Here is a 23,553-nt window from a genome sequence, read left to right on the forward strand (position 1 = left end):
GGATCCTCGAAAGGCGAAGGAACGAGATGTTCTTGTGAATATTTGTCATTTTTGTCGATTCAACAAAATGTCCTCAACGAATGTTTGGTTCACCTTATTGCTTTATTTTGGATTGGCTATTGCGTGGATGGACGAAAGGTAGATTTTTCTTTTAAATATTCTATTAAAAAAATCATACTTCAATGTATGATACTGTTTTTCTTAGGCCAGTTCTCGAGGCACAAGATGGTAATTTAATTATATCCAGCGCAAAGGATAGAAATATCACTCTTAAAGTGTTAGGGAACGGTTACATCAACGTTAATGAAATTAATTTACTTCACGTCGCCTTGGCTGTAAGCTTACACGTTTTCTTGTAAAGCACAGGCAGATGTGAGATTTCAGATTAAAGATTCCCTTTTCTTCAGGCTCAAAATGCGACACGTCTGATGGAAAGATTGAGAGCTGGGTATCTCGTTCAAGTGGATAATAATCTCGCAAGGCTAATCAATCTCGTTGAAGGTCCTACGGGTTTGCAAAGAAGGATTGCTATGTTGGAAGGAACGGGAGGAAATAGCTCGCGTTCGCCCAGTAGGCGATTGGTAACTCGATAGATCTTCGCAGCAAAGTTAATTATAAAACGATTTTCTCGACAAATTATTTTATATAAATTGTTTACAGCCTTATTCGACTGACAACTTAACGAGAAATAGTATTCGCCGTACTAACGAAAGAGTAAGTATAAAATTTCAATAATAAACGAAAGAATATTTTTGTCCGACAGTGATAATTAAAAGACAAAAAAAAAACTTTTTTACAATTTGTTAAAAATCAAAGATACGAAGATTGGAAGAGACGGTGAGAGAGATCGAAAATAAGCTGAAAGAGAATGCTTGTCAAAGTAATCCTTGCGGAAATGGCGGTACCTGTCAAGATCTTTACGAGGGATATCAATGCCTATGCCCTTCTAGCTGGGAGGTAAAACGAGTATTAAATAGGTCTTACGATCTTTTAATATAATTATATCGTAATTATAAAATTTTGTTCAGGGACCTAATTGCATGACGGACGTAAACGAGTGTGCTAGATACCTTGGCACAGATCTCGGATGCCAAAACGGAGCAACCTGTTTCAATTTGCCTGGATCTTATCGGTATGTAATATCGATTTAGTTTCCTACCGCTCAATTTTAAAAATACATCGACGTTTAGATGTGATTGCCAAGCTGGCTGGTACGGACTACATTGCACAAAAAAGGACTCCGTCTGCAGCAGGGAAAACTCTCAAGAACTTTGTGGACACGGTATATGTATTCCTAAACCCGGAGTCGTCACTGGTTACATTTGTCTCTGTGATCAAGTATGTTGAAAAGATATAAAAAAATTCTACTTATATCTATATTTTTATAAAACTCAATTTGTCTTGAGGGATGGGAAACCGATGGCAGAAATCCAGCTTGTACGAGGGACGTAGACGAATGTGCGGCGAAACATCCACCGTGTTCAGTAAACCCTCCAGTCACCTGTTTCAATGCACCCGGTACATTTTTCTGCGGTGCCTGTCCTCGAGGTTATACCGGAAATGGTTATTACTGTACTGACATCGACGAATGTTTGGAAGATAATGGTGGTTGTAGTACCTCGCCTCGAGTACAATGTATTAACACAATGGTAAAGATCGATTTATATATCAAAGCATTTCTCGAATTACTATTTCAATCGAATTAACTTGCCTTAACGGATTCCTCGTGAGTTTCACAATATTCTACAAGTTAATTCGGGAAAGCTAACGAAGCGAAATCTTTTTGTAAGAGAAATCCTTCGAAATCCCTTTTAAACCGAGAGCTTAAGAGAAAGAGTGTAGAGTCGATTATCGTTACGCAGGGATCAAGGGTCTGCGGTCCGTGTCCTTCAGGATATCATGGCGATGGAGTTTCCTGCATCTATGTTGGTCCTTGTAGGATTAATAACGGTGGTTGTCACCCGTTAGCAACCTGCATCGAAAATCCTGCGCTTACCAGCTCTTATGTACAGTGTCGCTGTCCAGCAGGATACCAAGGCGACGGACTTGGTCCAAACGGTTGTCAACCTGCAACTGAAATATCGAATAATTCATGCGTCAATCATCCTTGCGTTCACGGCACGTGCGTTTCTACTTATCACGGATTTCTCTGTAGATGCGATCCTGGATACACAGGTACGTACATATTAAAATTAGAATTTTTATCTTAACGCTTTGAACTTTACGATCATCTATTTGTTAGAGTTCGATGTCACATCGATCGTACATTTCGTTTAAATAATTAACAAATGATCGAACGACATCACGACTAATTTCATTATTATAACGCAGGAACAACGTGCAATACTCAAATCGATCCCTGCTCGCCTAATCCTTGCAAGAACAATGGAGTCTGCATTGTTACCGGTGGAGCAGTGACCTGCAATTGTTCTACCTCTTATACAGGCAGTAGATGCGAGACGCAACGACAAACTTGCGGTGGTGTATCTCGAAATCCTATCGGCCACTTAGAGTTTCCTATTGGTGGGACCACTTACCAACATGGACTCAGTTGTGCCTGGGTTTTGGTGACCAATTATTCTCAAATTTTGAACGTCACTTTCACGAATTTTAACTTGGAAGATTCTACCGATTGTAAATTTGACTTTCTTCAGGTAAAATATACTATGATAATTCCTCGCTAAATAGATAGAAAATAATGTAAATAATTTATAAAGTTATTAACAGCGATATATATTTACTTTTAGATACACGATGGTAGAAATGCTGGTAATCATATGATAGGGAGATTTTGTGGTAACGCTTTACCCAATAAAAATGGAAACATTGTTTCATCTCACAACGCATTATATTTCTGGTTTCATTCGGACAGCACTGTAGCACACGAAGGCTTTGCTTTACATTGGAATACGATCGACCCGATCTGTGGTGGAATTTTTGAAGAGGATTACGGTACAATAACGTCACCTGGTTATCCGGGAAGATATCCTCCCAACAGAGATTGTTATTGGTATATTTCTGTAAGAGAGGGAAAAAGAGTACAATTACATTTCGGACAACTGATGCTCGAAGAACATACTACATGCAAATACGATTATGTCGAAGTTCGTATCTATTGATTTTTATATGAGATCATCGATATGCAGCATACTAATTCTGTTATTTTACAGATTACTACAACATACAATAATGAATCTCTAGGTCGTTATTGCAATCATAGTCGACCCGGACCTGTTATTGTACCTGGAAACGAAGTTACACTTTACTTCCACTCAGATGGCTCAGGTCAAGATGCTGGTTTCCAAATTCATTATTCAACAGTGGAAGGTAACTGTTTCAGATACATATATCAGTGTATAGAGATATATATACATATATATGTGCACACACACACACACATCCAGGATCGCGTGTATACATATATATATATACATAGAAACAAGTGAGAAATTTATGAAAAAACGTCTACAATTAAAACGTGCATCTTATATTCAGGTATACCTGGTTGCGGTGGTTTCTTTACTTCGAATGTTGGCTCGATCCATTCCCCTGGTTCTTTGACGTCCTATCAATCAAATGTAAATTGCGAGTGGAAAATACAATTACGACCTGGCGAGAAAATACAGATCACTTGGCAAAAGTTCAGTCTTGAAGAATCTACCAGTTGTAATTTTGATGCGGTCGAGGTAATCATACGAATTTATTTATTTATATCAAAATAAAGAAAATCAGGATTACGAACGAGAGGATTTAAAATTTTTTAGATTTATGATGGAGATAGTACAAATTCGCCATTGATCGGTAGATATTGCGGCGAGATCATGCCGCCGACTATTAAATCGAGCTCCAACACCGTAGTAATAATTTTCATGAGTGATTGGTCCTTCGAAATGGAAGGCTTTGCCTTATCTTACGAAGTCATATGCGGCAGAGAATTTACCGAAGAAACTGGTGTCATTACCTCTCCCATGTATCCAAATGCTTATCATGCTGCGAGAACTTGCATCTACGAAATTATCTTACCACCAGGCAAAGCCATAGTTCTCACTATCCTCGATCTGGATTTGGAAGGAATGGGCAATGATTGTTATTTCGACTCTCTCGAAATTTTCGACGGCGATAGCGATAATTCTACTAATCTCGCTACTCTCTGTGGCTTCACATCGGCCGAAACATTTTATTCAACGTACAATTACATGTATCTCAAATTTACGAGCGATAATAGCATTCAAGGTCGAGGTTTTAAACTTAATTACACCTCCATAGATCGCAGTAAGTAAAATCATCATATACTGACGTTTTTATTACTTCGATCAATAATAATTTCAAAATCGTTTCTTTTTTTCTTAAGGATGTGGAGGATTGTACAGAAGTCCTAACGGAATAATTCAATCACCTGGCGAAGACAGTAATTATGAAAATAACGAAGAGTGTACTTGGATAATTCAGGCACCTCCAGGATACGTGATCCAACTTACTTGGTTATCGTTTAATCTCGAATATCAAACACGTTGTAGAAACGATTACGTTAGCGTTTATGAAAATATTTCGAAATCGGAAGATAGTCATTTGGGAACGTAAGTCGATCTCTCATATGTCGTTTAATTATTATTAGATTACTCAATGTAATGATTCATTATTAAAGTTCTTTTTATTCGTTTTAGTTATTGTGGCAATAATAAGCCACCTATACTCACTTCTCAAGACCGAACGATGGTGATATTCTTTGAGACCGATTCGAGCATCACACTAAACGGATTTATGGCTACGTACATCTTTGTCGATGTTTCCAAAGTTTGCGGTGGTTACTACGTACAGCAAAGTGGCGTTATCCGATCTCCCAACTATCCAGGAAACTATCCACGTTCGAGGGAATGCGTATGGGTCCTCGAAGCACCCAATAGACAAAGAGTTACCCTTACAGTCGATACCTTCGAGCTTGAAAGTCATGAAAACTGCATATTCGATTATTTGGAGATAAGGTATAATGCAACGAAAAGAGTCTTTTATTTTTTACAAGTATCTTTTCTTTTCTTTTCTTTTCTTTTCGTGAAATACGTATAAACTATTGACGTATTTTAGAAATGGTGGTTATGAAAATTCACCTTTGATCGGACGATACTGTGGCACTGATATACCAAAACAAATTATCAGTCAAACGAATCAGTTGTATATCAAATTCGTGTCTGATAATTCACTTATGGAAGCAGGTTTCAGCATCGATTGGGATAACACAGCAGAGGGTGAGTTGTAACGTAAAAAGAAAAAAATAAACATTTCTTGTAAATATTCCTTTAAACTTTTTAAGTAGAAACGATCTCTTTCAGGATGCGGTGGAACATTAAGTTCCGCCAGAGGCGATATTATATCACCAAATTATCCACAGGCATATAGCCGAAATGCCGAATGCGTCTGGAGAATTGCCGTTTCCGCAGGCAGTACAGTGGAGCTTACTATAATTGATCTCGATTTGGAAGATCATGTAAAATGTAGATACGATTATGTGGAGATATCCGAAGGCACCTCTCGTACACGAAATGTAGAACGATATTGTCATACTCATCCATCGATTATAAATACAAAATCGAACATAGTGACCATTCGTTTCCGTAGCGACTTTACCATATCCGCTCATGGTTTCCATATTAAATATGAAACCGGTATGGCGTATTTTCATTCTCGTTAAAGTTACGTCTGACGATATTGAATAATTCCATTGAATTTTTCTGAATGGATCTTATTTTTTTCTCAGTATGTCACAACACGGTACAAGGTTTCTGGGGCGTCATAGAATCACCTAACTTCCCAGACAAATACGAACACTCGAGAAACTGTAGTTGGATAATCAACGCACCAATCGGTAACAAAATTAATCTGACGTTCTCTCATTTCAATTTGGAAGGAACCGGTGAAAACGATAGCTGCCATTACGATTATCTCGAGATCAAACAAGGCTCTAACAACGTATCCAACAGCGAACTCGGCAAATTTTGTGGCTCGGACAATCTTCCTCCAAAAATTCACTCGTCGGAACATCAAGTTTTTATCAATTTCTTTACCGACGATTATGTCAACAGTAATGGCTTTCGATTGGAATGGGTGGTAGATGGTTGTGGTAAACATTTGACTAGGCCTTCGGACATATTCACCTCTCCTGGTTATCCAATACCGTATTCGCGGTCAATCAGATGCGAATGGCTAATCGAAGTCGATTATATGCATAGTATCGAAATCACAATGCATGATGTAAGCCAAAAAGAAAGATAACATTCGTTGGAATAGAGCAGAGTTTAATATTTCCATTTTAATTGTTATCTTTTTTATTATCAGGTCGACATCGAAAGTCAAGAGATTTGTCTGGATAAATCTGTAATTATCTACGGAGGGGAAGATGAAAGTGCACCGAAATTAGTCACTTTATGTCACTCCAATAAGCCGGTTATCTACACCAGTTCCGGTAACAAAATGTTTGTTACGTTCGAAGGGAATCCCTATTACTCTTCTCGCGGTTTTAAAGCGAGCTACAGAAGCGTTCCTCTAAGATGTGGTGGAAGATTTACAATGAATACCGGTGTCATTCATACAACCAATTATCCCCTCAATTATCCGCATAATCAAAATTGCGAGTGGTTGTTGCAAGTTGATAAAAATCACGTGGTGAATGTCACCTTCGAAGACTTTGATATCGAGGATAGCAGAAACTGTAGCGATGATTACGTAAAAGTACGATAACGAAAATGATCTCTACTTTTAGAGAATTTCTATCAAACTTGTATTATTTTCTTTAGATATTCGATGGGCCAAGCAAAGACGACTACTTGTTGGGTACTCACTGTCGAAATCAGCTTCCTCCCTCTTACGTTTCAACGGGTAACGAAATGTTAATAGTCATGAGAAGCGACAGTATAATATCTGCAAAAGGATTCAAGGCCAGATACAAAGCAGCATGCGGTGCTCGTATAATAGTAAAGGACCAAGGTTTCCTCGCAGAATCCAGCAGTAATATATTGAATTGCACTTGGATACTCGTAGCAGAAAATCCTGGTGAGTTAACAGGTCTATGAAAAAAAAAAAAAAAAAAAAAAAAAAACAATTTCCTTCAACTTTTGAGAATCTGTCCACGTTCGTTCGATTCGTTTTCAGCCGATCACGTGACAGTAACGTTCACGCATATGGATTTCAACTTGATACAATTAGATATAATGACGCCTCAAGAAAACCAGTGTTTAGTAAATTATCTCCAGGTAATCGAAGGCGAAGACATGGATGGACCTGTTCTTGGAAAATGGTGCAGTAACAAAATTCCTCCACCTACCACGAGTACTGGGAATGCTCTCACTATTCATCTATACGTAAAATACGGATACAATGATTTCTCCGCTATTTATAGTGTCTTGAATTCTGGTGAGTCATAGTATATTTCATAATCTTTCGTTAGGTTATTAAAATCAATAAAAATGATCTTTTCTTAGCTTGCGGCGGAAATTATACGTCTGAACGTGGAACGATCGCGTCACCGGGTTATCCTAATCCTTACCCCCTCAATTCCGAGTGCGTTTGGATTTTAAATACTTCGCCTGGGAACAAAATAAGTATAACTTTTAGCGAGTTCAATATTCAGCAAAGTGAGAATTGTGATTTGGATTATCTCGAGATTCGTGAGGAGAGTGGAATCGGTAAACTGATAGGCGTTTTCTGCGGTCAAGAAATCGATTCGATCACATCCTCGAGCAAACTCTGGATCAAATTTAAAAGCGATACCGAAAGTGGGGCTAAGGGATTCCTTGCCGATTATAGTTTCTTACCAGGAAACGAACTTTCGGGGACAATCGGTCGAATCACTTCGCCTTTATATCCTCTCTTATACAAAACTCTAGGTACTTATTCGTGGCGAATTACCGTCGAAGTCGGATATGTCATTCGATTGGAATTGAAAGAAATATTTTTAGAGAATTTCGATATGAGATGTCATAATTCGTTAAAGGTAAATTGTCAAGATCAGTTTAATGCAAATGATGTGATAATAAATGAGATCTTTTTTAGATTTATGATGGTTATAATAACGAAGCATCGATCTTGTTGGAACAATGTTCTCGCGTGGCACCTCCACCATTCGAAACTTCGAGTAACATGGTTTACATCGTTATGAACATTTTTTACAGTGGATTTGGCAATAAATTTGATCTTAACTGGCTTCAAATACCAAAATCTTTCGTCGATGAACAAAAAATGAAGGAAATTAAACGTAAGTCGTTAGTTAATCAAACTTTACTGAAATTAATTTTACAAAATGATTTACAGTCTCGAAATGTAGTAAAGAAGTGGCTTTGACAAACGAGGGCAACAGTAGTTATATGTTCTGGTCTCCTGGTTGGCCACACGGTTATGAAGAAAATCTTGAATGTACATGGATCTTCACTTCGCCTCCAGGAACTCATCTTGTCCTTAGAATAATATCGATGAACTTGGAAGAAACTATTGATTGCATAGATGATTACGTAGCCGTTTACTCGGGATACGCCATGACTTCAACGGAGAATAGTGTCCTCGAAAAAAGATTGTGTCTCTCCAATGAAACTTGGAACAAGATAAAAACAAAAAATATCATGACGGTTAAATTTGTTTCGGACACTTATTTCAATAAGACCGGCTTCAAAGCTCAAGTTTATAGAGGTCAGATTTTTTTATTCTTTCTTAGAAGAATTTTCTTTCCATTAGATAGATATTCATCTTAAGTTAATATTTTATTGTTAACGAATAGAATGCGGTGGTGATTTAACGGGACCAAACGGAGTGATCGAAATCAATAATAAAACTATTATAAGTGGATTAAGTATTTGGCGTTTCTCATGCGAATGGATCGTCACCGTAAAACCTGGCAAAACTATACAAGTTAAAATTCATGATTTGTCCACGTTAGAAACACAAAATAACACGTGTGGACATAATTACATTATGGTAAGGACGATTTAATTTTAAATGAAATACATACTCTAACGTGCTTTACTTTTCAGTTGAAAAATGGAGGAGATGCGTCTTCTCCTTTACTAGGAACTGGAAAATATTGCAGTGACATAGCACCTGCGCCATTAGAAACGATCGGAAACAAGCTTTACGTTCGAGCTGTTGGTCGTGCTAAAAGTTTAATGTTTAAATTAGCATATAAGTAAAAGATCAACCATTTTTTCCTTCTTGCAAATAAATTACCACTGTAAAATCGTTAATTATACAAAAATTTTCCAGAGAAATGAGTATGGATTGTGGCGGTGAATTTATCTTATCGAACGAACAGAACGATCTAGAGATCACTACTCCGAATTATCCAAACATTCCACATCCTCATAGCGAATGTATTTGGAAGATCATGGCGGCTAACGGAGAAAGAATTTCTATTCATTTTATAGAGAGATTTGATTTGTCTTTCACTGCAAAGTAAGTTTCCACTTATCGCAGTACAATAATTGTATTGCAATTATAGTAGTGAATAAAAATATATATATATATACAAAAATATTTTTTAGCTGCGAAAAGGAATATGTTGAAATAAGAGACGGTGGAACAGATAGTTCGCAATCATTAGGACGATTTTGCAAAGATACAGCACCCAGCACTATAACGACGAAAGGAAACATGATGTACATACATTTTTATACTGATGTACTTGAACCAAAGAATGGTTTTCAAGCTGTCATTACATCTGGAGGTAAGGCTTATACCTAAACTTTTCCTATATATATATATATATATATATATATATATATATATGCGTATATTTATCTTTTATTTGATTTATTTCATCGAGAAAACTTTGAGTCATAATCAATCAATGTAACAGATATGTGTGGTGGTATTCTGAGAGGTACGCATGGTGTTCTTACTTCGCCGGATTATCCTCACTCATATCCTAAAAAAGAAATGTGTGGATGGTGGATAATCGGTCCACAGGATCATACTTTGAAGATTCAATTCCGTGATTTGCATCTTCCAACACGGCGTAATTGTAAAACAGCTGATTATGTAGAAATCTCCGAACAATCTCCTACGAATAAATCAGGTACATTAACGATCAAATATTGTTTTACAATATTCTTACAAGTTTTTTTAATGAAACCGATTGTCATGTTTATTATTAATTTGACTATAAATTGTTAGTAATCGAAGTTCTGGGAACATATTGCGGGACTCAACTGCCGAATGTCATCGAGACAACCTTGAACGAGGCTTTCGTCACTTTCCATAGCGACGATCGAGATTATATCTCTTTTAGAGGCTTTAGCTTAAATTTTACATCCAATCAGGAGGGTAAGAGATATTTTAAAACAAACTTTTTTTAAAAAAATTAACAGTTTTTCTTTTTAATTTTTTTAATTTACAGTTTGCGGTGGTGAACTTACCGCATTGAGCGGAATAATAAAGTCACCTGGATATCCAAATGTAATAACACGTTCCAGGTACACGCACTAACGCAAGTTTATAAGATTAATAAAAAAGTGCAATATATTTTCTAATAGATATTTCAACTTTTATATTTACTAACTTTACTATTTACTTACAGATATTGCGATTGGAGAATCAAACTACCATTAGGCTATCAAGTAGTAGTGGATATTATAGATCTTGGTGCGGTTGATAAATCTTTTAGAAACAGCTATACGTTATCGGTAATTAAAATTTTGTAAAGAATACTTCCTTAGTAGAAAATCAAAAGGAGGGGAAACAATAAGAAAACAATTCTACAAAATATAAAAATTTCTTTCTAGTTCTACAACGATTTCCAATTCAAAACAAAATTTAAAACGTTATTGGATAATACAGATCTATCACAAATTACAAGTAGTAGTAATACACTGATGATCAATTATTGGGCTCCAATTGGTTACAGAGGCTTTAAACTTCGATATTCGGCTGCTGTACCTGCTCGTATGTTTTAAATTTCCAGAAAAAAATAATAATAAAAAAAAAAAACAAGATTTTTTTATTCTCCATTAATAATCGAATCGTTTCAGCTTGCGGTGGAATACTTACCGATATACAAGGTGAAATCAAAGCTCCACCTGCTCCCTATAATATGTCCGCGTATTTATGTGTATGGCTGATCAAACCACCGGAGAATTTGATCGATTATGCCAATTACACGGGATTAACTTTGACCCTGAGAGTCACTGGCATTATTAGTGAATGCTACAGCTATACTTCGATTGCTATCAAAGGTAAGTAAAACGACATTTCATTAATAAATCGTCAAAGTTCCATTCGTTATTTCTTTTTTTTTTTAGACATTGGTAAAATCTGTGGTAACATAACAAAACCGAAATACCTGAGAAGTCCATTGATCGAAAATGAATTGAAAGTAATTATCTATGCCTCTCTCTCTCTCTCTCTCTCTCTCTCTCTCTCTCTCTCTCTCTCTCTCTCTCTCTCTCTCTCTCTCTTTCTCTTAAAATCACGATCCATTAGATTCATTTAAAAGATTTAATGAAACTACATTGATAATTCACAGATATTAAATAGTAGTAGTTCGAATACAAAAGGAATGCAATTTAATGTAACGTATCAATGGCAACCTTGTGGTGGTATTCTCCAAGGCCCATCTCATACTATAACTACTCCAAAGAATATTTCTTATCCTATAAATTGTGCCTGGCAAGTAAAATATGCGAACATCGGTGAAATGATAAATCTTTCCTTCACTAAATTTGATTTAGTTAGCAATTGCGAAATTGCTTATATTACAGTCAGGTATGCGATGCCTCTTTATTTAAGAAAATAATTTTCTTTTTCCACTTAAAATAAATATTTTTAGAAATGGCGGTCCGATGTCACCGAAAGTTGGTACTTTCTGTGGAAATATATTACCGGACGATATCCTCAGTAGTTCGAATCAACTATGGATCGAATATTATGCATCAGCAGCACCTAACGAATTCGAGATCAAACTCCAATTGGCCAATCATGGTTGCGGGGGGACTTTACGAGATTTTAGCAGAGAGATTGCTTCGCCTGAGTAAATATCTTTCTAATCTACATAGAAAAATCTACATAGAAAAAAATATGTTTTAGTATAATATATACTGATCTATGTCGATATATCTTTAATCTACATAGAAAAATTTTATACTATCTACATAGACTAATCCACATAGAAATTTTATATTAATCTACATAGAAAAGAATATAATGTATTCGTTCTTTTAGATTCCCGAAACAATATCCAAACAATGCGGAATGCACATGGGAAATAATGGCGGAAAATGGTTATCACATAGGATTGAGCTTCGTAAATAGATTCAATTTGGAGAGTAGTATTAATTGCGAGAAAGATTACATACAGGTACGTTTCAGTGATCGAATCCAAATCTTAGATACTTATTTAACTTCGAAATCGATTTAACTTTGATTGTTACGAACAAAGGAAAGTTTTAAACGTTGAAAAGTCAATAATGTCGTAGATATTTGATTGGAAACCAAAACATAATAATATTTATGGAAATTGGACCGAATTGGGTAAAGTTTGTGGAAGAGACACACCGCAACCGTTTACTTCTACGACGAATCGAATGAAAGTTATCTTTCGTTCAAACGAAGCCATACGAGCCGATGGTTTTCGCGCAATTTGGAACGAAAATTGTGGTGGTATCTTCACTGTGACCAAAGAACGAAAGACGATCATATCACCTGGATATCCGAACTACTATCAACCTAACTTAAATTGCAATTATACTCTCATAACCGATACTAACGAAGATATCATCGTGCAGTTTCTTGAATTTGAGATCGAACACAGTAAGCTTACAAAACAAATATTAACTAACTAACAAAAATTAACAACGAAATACTAGATAAATAAATTAATGCGTTTTACAATTTAATTTGAATTTCATGTCGGATAGTTTGTCGATTCGATAATTTGACCATTATCAGTCAGGAATATCCATTTATGCCTTCGGAAAAAGCAACTTGGTGTGGCAATGATATGCCACCTTTGCAAAGATCAGCATCTCGAATGGAGATCATTTTCAAAACGGACGTATACATTCAAAGAAATGGCTTTGTATTCGCTTACTTTATAAATAGTGAGTTGAATTGATAATTATCAACACTTTGAACCGTTCTAAGTGGTTAGTAATAAAATGAAATTTTCTACATTAATAATAGATTGTGGTGGGTTAATAACCGAACCAACGGAAATAAAACCTTTGATGTATAAGGACAATTATTTTGACAATATAAATTGCACTTGGGTGATCAAAGCTCCGAAGGATAAAAGCATAGTACTTCGATTTGAGAAATTCGTCACGGAATCTATTGAAAGGTAAATTTTAATCCATTTTTCTTTCTCTTTTTTGATAAAACATATTAAAAAAATTAATTTTGTTTAAGCTGCCATTACGATTACATTGCCGTTTATGAGAGCGAATTAATCGATTCGGATAAATTGATGGGGAAAGTTTGCGGCAATTTAACCCAAACTTTACCCGTCTTCAAAACTGATTCGAATAACATGGTAGTGAGTTTCGTTAGTGATCGTTCGTCGAATTACGGAGGTTTCATTGGAAAGGTAATAATACATATCTACCATTGTAAAATCATTAAAAACTAATCGAGTTCTATCGAAACGAATAATAGACAAATGACAAATTTTTCAGATCTTCTTCGGTAATAGTCCTGCTGCTGGCTGCGGTGGTACACTGAATCTAAGCAGTGTCGCATCAGTGAGTTTTAGAACTCAGAAAGGTGCAACGTACCAATCGTTCGAAGATTGTCATTGGACGATTTTGACTACAGCAGGAAAAAATATTAGATTGACGTTAAATAGTATGGATATTAGAACCAATCCAAGAAACGATACTGTTACTGAGGATTGCCCCAACGATTATCTCGAAGTAAAACTTGTTTCTTGTCATCGATCTTTTCAATACACTTTACAACGCTTTCGATAACTTAATCCATTATCATTTTAAGATTCACGACGGGGCAGGACAATTTGCGGAATTATTGGGTAAATACTGTGGAAACGTACCACCTCCAGTAATAATTACAAGCTCAAACAAAATGTGGATAAGATTCTTCACAGATGGTACCGTCGAAGGAGGCGGAGCAATCGGAACTTTCGAAGCTATAGATTGTAAGCGGTTTCTCGTGTTTATCGAATCGACCAAACGAAATAACGTTCTTATGAACTGATTCGATTTTCCAGCACCTTGTGGATTGACTTATCGAAAAGTTAATACAACGAAAGCTTACATAACGTCTCCTGGATATCCCAACTCGTACGAACCTGGTATTCGTTGCAGTTGGATTGTGGAGAATTCTAATGAATATAACGATATAATGTTCATTAGATTATTGGAATTTAATATGACGAATTCGAAAAATTGCGACGATGAATATCTGGCGATCTCAGATTCCGAGGTAATTGAATTAAAAGCTAATTAAATAGTGATGAGCGAAAAAAATATTTCTTTTCTCTCTCTCTCTCTCTCTCTCTCTCTCTCTCTCTCTCTCTCTCTCTTTCTCTTTCAATAACATAACTTGCATTTTCTTTTCCAACAGAATCGAAAATATATCGATCATGGATTTGGTGAGAATATGATTTTCTCTGGCATGCATTCATATGCAATAAATATCGAAATGGTATGGTTTATCGATACTTGATTGATACTTTGAAGTTATTTTCATATCTTTTCTTTTTATTTTTCTTGCTTTCGTTTTCAGGGAAGTAATTATGCCTATTCGTCGTACAAATTTTGCGGAGAAGAAAAACCCTTCGAATTTTATAGGTAAATCAATCTTATCGATAACTTCTTCCACTTTATTTTTCTACGACACAAATGTGTTGATTATGTAACTGATCAAAATATTTAATATTTATCATATTACAATCGATCATTGAAACGTTTTAATATTAAAAAGAAAATGGCTTCTCCGCTTTATAGTACCAGCAAGGAATTCCTTATCCACTTCAAAACAACCTCACGAAGAAAAGGTTTCAAACTTGAATACGGCCTATCTAATTGCAATCGAAATTACACGGCAGATGAAACCCAAGGTCGAATTGTGCATGGTGAATCCGAAAATTGCTGGGTCACGATCACTACCTTGCCAAATCGTACGATCTCTCTGTACTTTAACAACTTCAGAATATACGACGAGGAACAGTGTACAAGTTGTGCTCTACAAGTGAGAAAAATATTTCTTAATTCAATATAATTACTATGTATCAATAAGAATTCTTATAATCGAATAATTTATCGTAGATTCGCGAAGGAGATTTTAGTGGTAATGTTTTGGCAATACTTTGCGGTTTTGAAACACCAAGTCCAATTTTCAGTACAGGCAATAAACTCAGTCTACATTCTTGGTCGTCAGGAAATAGCAATTATATGAGCTATGATATAACTTATGTTACCACAGACGCAGGTATTTTTATGCAAAAGAAAATATATATGTATTATATATTATATATAATATATACATATATATATTTGTCAAAACAAAAAAATGCAAATTTGATTTATGCGAGTACTTCTGATTTTTTTTTTATTTTACAGGACGTGGTTGTGGTGGTAAGATATTTAATTATGGCGGTACTTTCACTTCGCCATTGTACCCAGATATTTATCGAAATAATACTGTGTGTGTTTGGGACGTGAGCGTACCTCGAGGATTCAAAATTTTCCTCAAATTCACAGTCTTCGATATTGGCACCAAAAAAACTTGCGAGCGTAACAACGTGAAAATTTATGATTTTATTAATGGCGGAGAACGTTTATTAAGAAATACTTACTGTGGAGGGGTAAATATGTTTTTTTTTTTTTGACATAACTATCTAATCATAAAATGTAAAGTATAGTATCTTTCCAAACTCGAATTATTCTTTTTTATTTTTTATATTTTTTTAGGACGATCCAGCGAGATTCGAAGCAGAAGAAAATAGAATTCTCGTGGAATATACTTCGACAATGAATAACATTGGAACTGGTTGGGTTGCAGTCTTTATGAGCCAATCCATTTGTAAGTATAACAGATTTATCGAATTTCAAAATTACATGTACCGTACCGATTATAAATTACTTAATTGCAAATCAGTTTTATACAATTAACAATTTTCTATGGAAATATTTAATTCGATATTATCGAAAATTATTAATGATTATAATTATATATATGTATATATATATATATATATATATATATATATATATTCATTGATTTTTATTCAATAATTAAAATTAATTCAATATTATTGAAAATTATTAATGATTATAATTATATATATGTATATATATATGTATATATATATATATATATTGATTTTTGTAATTATTTTTATAATTTATTGCGCCTAATGATAGACAATGCTTCATACTTCATCGATAATAATGTTTGTGATATTACCACTTGAATATGTCGACTATTATAAGTAGCAAAAAATATTTCTTGCCCATAGATGGCGTTATGAAGTATAATTATCGACGAAATATAAAGGGTTATCTGTTTCTAGGCGTAACATTAGAATAAATAATTACAAAAAATAAATATATAATAAAATGTTTAAAATATAAGTGTCATCTTTTGTATGTATTACAGCACACCCAATGGAAATACGTGATTGGTGATTACGGACTGGCATTAAGACTAGAAATTATGACATTGTAAATAATAACAACTCAGCTAGATGTATCTTAAACTTGATAATATAATGTAAATAGATTAAAATAAATAACATGTTTAAATACTCATTTTCCTCTTAAATTTCGAGTACATTTAAATCTGTTTCTCTCGTACAAGGATAAACAATGACATCTTCAAGAAGTCTTTCTCTCTGTTTATCATAACAAAGATCTTACTAGGGAACTTCAAACATTAACTTCTTCATCGACGTTCTCTTTGTTAAAACAACAACCATGCTCTTCTTCAAAATTCTGGTTTTCTTCGCACTCGACTTTGTTTCCTGACACCAACGTCGATTCTTTCTCTTCTTCCTCATAATTATATTCATAACGTTCATTTCGTGTTTCTCCATTGACCTTATTGTCTACATAACGCATTTTCTGTTTGAATACCTTATCTTTATCTTCTTCTATATCATCTACATTAATAAACTCTTTGGCGTTCGATTCGTCTACCTTTTTGTTTTTCGAATGTTGACACTGGCTCTTCTTTTTTGTCTTTTTATCTAACTTAGACTTCTTATTCGGCGTACTCTCTTCTGTGAGATCGACGTTTTCCGCATTAATCGTGGACGTCGATTTACTACGAATTTTATTTTTTTCAATATTAGAATTTTCAGATTCCTCGTTGTTAATTTCGACCGTTTTCGATACCTTCTTTTTTTTATCTTGATTTTTTGATTTTTTCGAATCATGCTCTTTAACAATGTTCTCTGTCTTTACGTCCGTTTCCGTCTCTGTTTCAGCCTCCATCTTCTTTTCCTTCTCCTTCTCCTTCTCCATCTTGTTATCCTCTTCTAATTCTCTCGGACGTCTCCTATTATGTTGTTTATTCTTCGAGTTTAAACCTTTATTCTTGTATTTTTCCTTCGCGTGTCGTACTTTCTTGTCATGATCAACTTTGACTTCTCCATTTTTGTTATGTTTGTTCTTTGACTTTGTCGTCTGGTGCGACTTTTTTGACTCCTTCAATCCATCCAAAGAATTCGGTTCGGAAATAGAAATCTTTTTCCTCTTCTTCGATTTATCATGCTGCTTCAAATGTCTCCCTTCCTTTTCCAAAGTTTTTTCTCTGAAACGATTTATCGTAAACGAAAATTTCGAAAAAGTACATCAAGGACAAGAAACAAAGTAACACAAATAGAAACATCTTCGAAAGATTTAACACAACTTACTTCGATTCGGAATTTACAATTTCTTTTTTCTTTCTATGTTTCTCTTGAATGTTACTCGAAGATTCAACTTCCTCTGATTTTACCTTCTTTCCAAATACTTCTGTAGTCAATATAGAGACTATCAAAAGCGTTGTTATCAAAACCCAGATCCTATGTTAAAGTATAACTTAGCTTATAAAAATTAATAAATAAAGATGATAGATAAATAAAGGAAATTAGAAAAAACGATTAGTCGCTCACCGCATCTTTCCAAATTTAAATATTCCTTTTCGTTTCTATATTCAATGTTAACCAAGAGAAATTGATCATAACAACTGGCTACGTCGCATTCTAGATGCCCTTTATATCTTGCTCCGCTTCTGCAGATATCTCGATAAACATACAAACGTTCGTTCCTTCTCCTCGCCCGCTTCTCTCTCTCTCTCTCTGTTTTTCTCTTTTCCCCTCCCGTTATCACTCTGACTCTATCCGAAGAACAGATCTACGAAACGAAACGAGAATATGAGAGAAAATAGCGCATTTAGATTAGAAGAAGAGGGGAGGAAATCCTCGAGAAAAGCGAGCATAGTGCGAAGTTCAAACGTAGAAATCGATTTCCGATCGACCTTGAAACGAAAGAGTTCACATTTCGCACGAACACGTTTCTTCGCATATATTGTTTTCCATGCTTCGTTTCTAATATTTTTAAAGCTAGATAGAAATTTATCTAATCGATCGATACCAATCGATCGATGCTAATCAATTTCTGACGTAAATTCGATTCTGACGTAAATCGATGATTCAACTCGAAAAGTTAAGAGTTTAATTGTAATATACGTTCGAATCAAATGAAAAAATTTATCGTGTATCTTCGATCGACTATTTTTAATCAAAACAAAATTTTGTTTTTACGTTTCTCGAATGATATCTTCAAGATTCGAGACATCTTAATTTTCATTAATTTTCTTACGACGAAATTTCATCTTATCGATTTCCATTTATCGCACCTTGTCAGGTCGTTACCATCTTCCTTATCTTTTCATCTTTTCAAACGATCTTGTCTAAACTTTTCCATTGAAAATTTATAGAAGACGGATAAGAACATTTTCTTCAGCATTAATGTTCATTTACAAAGTTGTTTGTTATAGGAACTAGTTTCTTATCAAGAGGTTGTTAGTATCGTTTATCTTTGAATTTTTCAACCCTTTCGTCTCGACAATCTTTGAAGCCTTAAATTCTTGCAATCGAGATTATAAAAATGTAAAGCCTACAAACTTATTGTCATTAAACATTCCAAAAATAATAAATATATATACATATATATATATATATTATATATTATATATAAATATATATATATTATATATAGTACGTATGCGTTAATGTATGTATACGCGATATTTAATAAAATTATATATATATTCATTTATTTCTTATTAAGTTTTACACACATTGTTCATTTATATAGGATCATGCCATTTTCTTTGGCAATTAGCCCGTTGAATGTCTTCCAGAAATTTGACATTTCATTTGATAGAATTTCTTTATTCACGATGATCGTCGATCGCTTGTATGTCGCAACAGCAAACTATAAGCATCGTTGTAAACGGTAAAAAACGTGACGATCCAGATTTATCTAATACACATAATGTGAAAATGCTTTTACAAATACGTTTTTTTAGAATATAACTCTTAAGTTTGAAATTACGATCATGACTGTACATGGCACATGAACGTTTTCAGACATTGTCCATACATATGGAAGTCTTTTACTACGCTACATTTCAATTTATTATACTTGTTTTCTTTCGACAAGAATATTTTTATTTTAAATTTTGAATCAATAATTAAAGGAAAATTTTTTTAACGTTATACAAGTTTAAAGAATTAATGGCAATAATTTGAAATATATATATATATATATATATATATATATATATGCGACATATAGAATTGGATATAATTTTAATTTTTCCAAATGCAGAGTAATAGTGTCATTCAATTATTTCTCAATGTCTTCCACATGCAATGTTTAATGACCATTCTGTACGTGACACATCATCCTTTTTATATCAGTGATGATATGAACAGAATGAAGATAACAATATCATTGTAAAAACTTTGTAACAAAGAATCAAATAAAAGCTTAATAAAGTATGGTATATATTGTATCGATGACCGATAAATATACGAATAATTATTACTCGACGATATAATTCTAATTGAGAAAGAAAAAAAAAATACAAAAATGTTAAAATTACAATATTCTTAAAAGAACACGTAAACAAATTGTGATAACTTATTAAAACGGAATCGTTTGCGACTTATGTTATAAGTATGTAAACACAGCAATTGTAGAGAGAACGATCTTATTATTTCTTTCTTATTCATTTTAATAGAATGAAAAGTTTAATTAGTGCTTTGAAATTTCTTGAAAATTCGTGGAGGTTACATTAAAGATCCAAGAAATTTTCTTATCCCACTAGTTGGACAAATGGATTCGATCGTGACAAACTCCGACTAGACACTTTTTAAATCAAATATCGTAAAGAGGTACACATAGCATTTAGATTCTTTGAAGATGTGACGAGGAGTTTACTGTGTTAATAAATGAAATGTACCTACAAGGCACTGATTAGTACAGAATATAGTTTCTGTCATTTATGTATATACTCTATTTTGCATTATCTATTCTGTTCATGTAATCCTATGTTCTGTATCTGAAAATGTTGTCAAATTCAGGATATATATTCTTTCTTTTTTACCAAGAACTATCAAATATTATACTTGCCTTTACGATTGAATGAGAACGAATGATATTAACATTTATTCTTACTTTCTCATCGTTTCTTTTTTTTCTTTTTTCCTAATTACCGTTCTCTCCCAGTCCCTCTTTTCCTACTACTCGCCATCTATTATAATTATCTGATACTACCTTAAAAAAAAATTCTTAAGTGTAAATAACTAAGCACGTGTGATATCTTTACGAGATCCATTTGTACGCAATGTAATAAAGTGTAATATAAGTAATATTTTTAATAAAATTAAAAAAAAATAAAATAAGAAAATTCGATCACAGAGAATGTATAAAAGTAAATTATAACGCAAGATGATAACATTATTAAAAACGATATTAAAAATCGCTAATTATTTCACTGAGTCTTTTGTGCTTTTTTCTCTTCCCTCTAAGAATCGAATTCAAATAATATTTTAAATCCCTTGTTTTTCTTTCTTTCTTTTTTTTTCTTTTCTTTTTTTTTTTTTTTTGATTTCCTGAGATAAAGCTACCTCATAAAAATATTCTCTTAGCATTATAATATACAATACCCTGATTTCTATGTAAGTAACCTTTGTTGCAGCATTAATTATAATTCTTATTTACAGACATATGACGACGACATTGAAAATAAGTACTTTCACATGGAATAACCAATCGAAGAGAGCTTTTCTGCGCAACAACGATTTCGTCTATATAAATATCAATTATATTAGAATTGAGAGGTATTCTGATATCTGATAATGTAAAGAAAGAAGAAAGTTAATATTTCAAGATCTTAAAACTAATGTAGAAATGTCAACAAACTACTAGTAGAAACTTGTTAAATTCAAACTTTGTTCCCTATTATATCATATTTAAAAACTATAAATAAAATGATCCGGTAGTGAAAAGTATTGTAAAATAAGAATACCAAGATATACCCTAAGAATCTCATATCGGTCATAATTGTCTGTAATGAATGAGTTCATACCAAAATTATGTGCCGAAGAGATCTACTTATTTTTAAACGAGACGTCAAACAAGAAAAACAGTGCAGAAAATAAGGCAACCAAATCCTAAGGTTTGTTCTTTTCTTTCGTTAATGTATATATGTATGTATGTATGTATGTATGTGTATATGTGTATATATATATACATACATATATATATACATATATATACATTATATATACATATACATATACACACAGGCATTATGCTTCTTCTATATTATCTCGATTCGAAACTATCTTTCCGTTTTTACTAGGTGACTCGTTAAGAGGTTGAGAATCCTCTTGAACGGATTGTGGATACTTTTGATCAGGATAATTCCATGCCTGAATTTCAGCAGTACCAAAAATCTGATACACTATATACGTGCTACAAGCTACACACGCAGTCACTCCGAATACTCTTCTCCAAGCGTCGAGTGCTTGCTGTTGAATGAATTATTCATTAGAAGAATTATCATAGAATCAGAGCAAATGTTAAAGGTATGTTAACTAAAAAAATGCTTACGCTTTCTTGAGTGAGCAGACCAGCTGCTATAGGTGACAGAAAACTAGCTGTCATGTGAATAGTTTGTGCGAATGCTAATACAGGACCTAGAATAAACAAAAGATTAGAAAAATCTAATCTAATCTTTGAACGTACAAACAATTAAAACTTACCGGCGAAATTTGGCGCGATATCAACGATATTAGCCATTGCACCGGCATAGGCAGCAGTTATTAGTGTAACAGCTACGAACCAAACAATTGCCACAAGAATTATATTACATCCCAGATATCCGATAAGAAGCACGAGAATTCCAGGAATCACTTGAGCTATAGAAATCAATGAGATATTTAGAAAAACAAGAAAAAAAAAAAAAAAAGAAAGAAAAAACAAGATCATTACTTACAGTTATCTACTGTAAATGACAATAACTTACATAATGCCGTGAAAACTTTCCGAACATTCGTTAGAGACAAGATCTGTCGATTGACCAAAATATCGGCGACATAACAGAATACTACGGAACTCAGATAACTACAGATAAATGGCAACCCTGACAAAACGCCATTCTGAAAAAAGAACGTCTTTTTGTGATATAAATTCAAAGCCTAAGCAAATTATATAAGCTATTGAAGTTTTCAAAAACCTACGGCCTGAATGCTAAATCCAAGGACGGTTTTTATATACATCGGACCAGGAATAATAAAAACATAATGGACCCATATTCTTCCAAAGGTCGTAATACCGATCGCCCAAGCTGGCCATGACATAAGAATCGACTTCCATGGTACAGGCATTCCCTTTAAAATCAAGATCAAGATATTTGTTAAAAAAAAATCGTACGTTTTCATCCGTTCGAGACAAATATCGAAATCTACCTCGTTCGTTCCCAAAACTTGATTGCCGATGCTTCCACGTATGTAACGTAGTTCCTGTTGAGAGATCCTTGGATGAGCAGCTGGTGTGTCGAAGGCAAAGAAGTACCAGAAGAGACACCAAGTTATTCCGATGGTACCGGTCGTGTAGAAAACCACTTGCCATCCAAAGTGAGCGATGATGAATCCGCACAACGGATAGGTCAATCCAATCCCAAAGCTGAACCCTGAATATAGATAATCTAGATGTTAGGTGTGGCTCACCCCACGACCAGGAAGGAAGCTGAAACATGAGGCTTGTTGAATGACCTCGGCCGGGGCTAGTTTCACGATTCGCACGTGCCGTCGATGATCTCTCGTTGACGGTGGTGAGCATGAATCAACCCTGTAAAGCGATTTAACTAGAGACTTAGTACGAAGGGACGAGGGGGTGATGAATGATGAGGCTGTACAGTGGGACAATGAAACTTCTATACCTGAAAACAGTTCGAGCATATAATAGCTCTCCCCGCTAAATGAATAAACACACTCGTCTTACACAGAGACCAGAGTCAGACGACAAACTAATCGAACGTTTATATTTATGTTTGATACGT

General features: G+C 34.2%; 3 protein-coding genes across 9 annotated transcripts in view; 1 reads left to right on the forward strand and 2 right to left on the reverse strand.

The window, feature by feature from the left end:
* LOC122632120 (cubilin) lies at positions 1-16,742 on the forward strand. Its single transcript, XM_043818616.1, has 53 exons — positions 1-138; positions 206-335; positions 408-581; positions 661-714; positions 817-957; positions 1,029-1,132; positions 1,191-1,338; positions 1,407-1,649; positions 1,863-2,175; positions 2,332-2,654; positions 2,748-3,104; positions 3,171-3,327; positions 3,496-3,686; positions 3,765-4,272; positions 4,352-4,577; positions 4,665-4,982; positions 5,083-5,243; positions 5,328-5,660; positions 5,753-6,246; positions 6,331-6,723; positions 6,789-7,044; positions 7,144-7,404; positions 7,473-7,984; positions 8,044-8,245; positions 8,302-8,673; positions 8,762-8,958; positions 9,015-9,166; positions 9,244-9,432; positions 9,522-9,703; positions 9,836-10,054; positions 10,153-10,302; positions 10,376-10,451; positions 10,556-10,661; positions 10,761-10,920; positions 11,007-11,210; positions 11,277-11,350; positions 11,501-11,739; positions 11,804-12,004; positions 12,196-12,331; positions 12,450-12,783; positions 12,891-13,073; positions 13,156-13,312; positions 13,381-13,558; positions 13,647-13,883; positions 13,963-14,125; positions 14,198-14,412; positions 14,554-14,634; positions 14,716-14,780; positions 14,937-15,180; positions 15,258-15,420; positions 15,552-15,796; positions 15,903-16,014; positions 16,591-16,742. Exons 1-53 carry the CDS (start codon positions 68-70, stop codon positions 16,617-16,619), a joined length of 11,133 nt encoding a protein of 3,710 aa, XP_043674551.1. The 5' UTR covers positions 1-67; the 3' UTR covers positions 16,620-16,742.
* LOC122632121 (sialin) overlaps positions 16,676-23,553 on the reverse strand; it is a 16,926-nt gene continuing 10,048 nt past the window's right edge. For 6 of the 7 annotated variants that reach the window (XM_043818619.1, XM_043818617.1, XM_043818624.1 and 3 more), the window contains 8 exons: positions 22,961-23,184; positions 22,733-22,882; positions 22,519-22,651; positions 22,256-22,411; positions 22,104-22,189; positions 18,089-22,021; positions 17,849-17,998; positions 16,676-17,745 (listed from right to left, as the gene is read on the reverse strand). In XM_043818619.1, coding sequence (XP_043674554.1) covers positions 21,800-22,021; positions 22,104-22,189; positions 22,256-22,411; positions 22,519-22,651; positions 22,733-22,882; positions 22,961-23,184 — 971 coding nt within the window. In that variant the 3' untranslated portion in view covers positions 16,676-17,745; positions 17,849-17,998; positions 18,089-21,799. The remainder of the gene's footprint in view (positions 17,746-17,848; positions 17,999-18,088; positions 22,022-22,103; positions 22,190-22,255; positions 22,412-22,518; positions 22,652-22,732; positions 22,883-22,960; positions 23,185-23,553) is intronic. The other variant, XM_043818618.1, reaches the window with a different exon arrangement.
* LOC122631835 (uncharacterized protein DDB_G0283697-like) lies at positions 16,860-17,587 on the reverse strand. Its single transcript, XM_043817983.1, has 2 exons — positions 17,556-17,587; positions 16,860-17,490 (listed from the first exon to the last, which is right to left on the reverse strand). The coding sequence occupies exons 1-2, from the start codon at positions 17,585-17,587 to the stop codon at positions 16,860-16,862; spliced, it is 663 nt and encodes a 220-aa protein (XP_043673918.1).

This window comes from Vespula pensylvanica, chromosome 9 (assembly GCF_014466175.1).
Source record: "Vespula pensylvanica isolate Volc-1 chromosome 9, ASM1446617v1, whole genome shotgun sequence".
Lineage (NCBI taxonomy): Eukaryota > Metazoa > Arthropoda > Insecta > Hymenoptera > Vespidae > Vespula > Vespula pensylvanica.

Bases quoted from the DNA above. Each gene is read 5' to 3' on its own strand.
- LOC122631835 (XM_043817983.1), bottom strand. From the start codon at position 17,587: ATGGAGAAGTCAAAGTTGATCATGACAAGAAA. The intron at 17,491-17,555 runs GTACGACACGCG...ACAACATAATAG, and splicing joins AAGTTGATCATGACAAGAAA to GAGACGTCCGAGAGAATTAG.
- LOC122632120 (XM_043818616.1), top strand. From the start codon at position 68: ATGTCCTCAACGAATGTTTGGTTCACCTTATTGCTTTATTTTGGATTG. The intron at 13,559-13,646 runs GTAATAATACAT...CAAATTTTTCAG, and splicing joins ACGGAGGTTTCATTGGAAAG to ATCTTCTTCGGTAATAGTCC. The intron at 14,635-14,715 runs GTATGGTTTATC...TTTCGTTTTCAG, and splicing joins ATGCAATAAATATCGAAATG to GGAAGTAATTATGCCTATTC.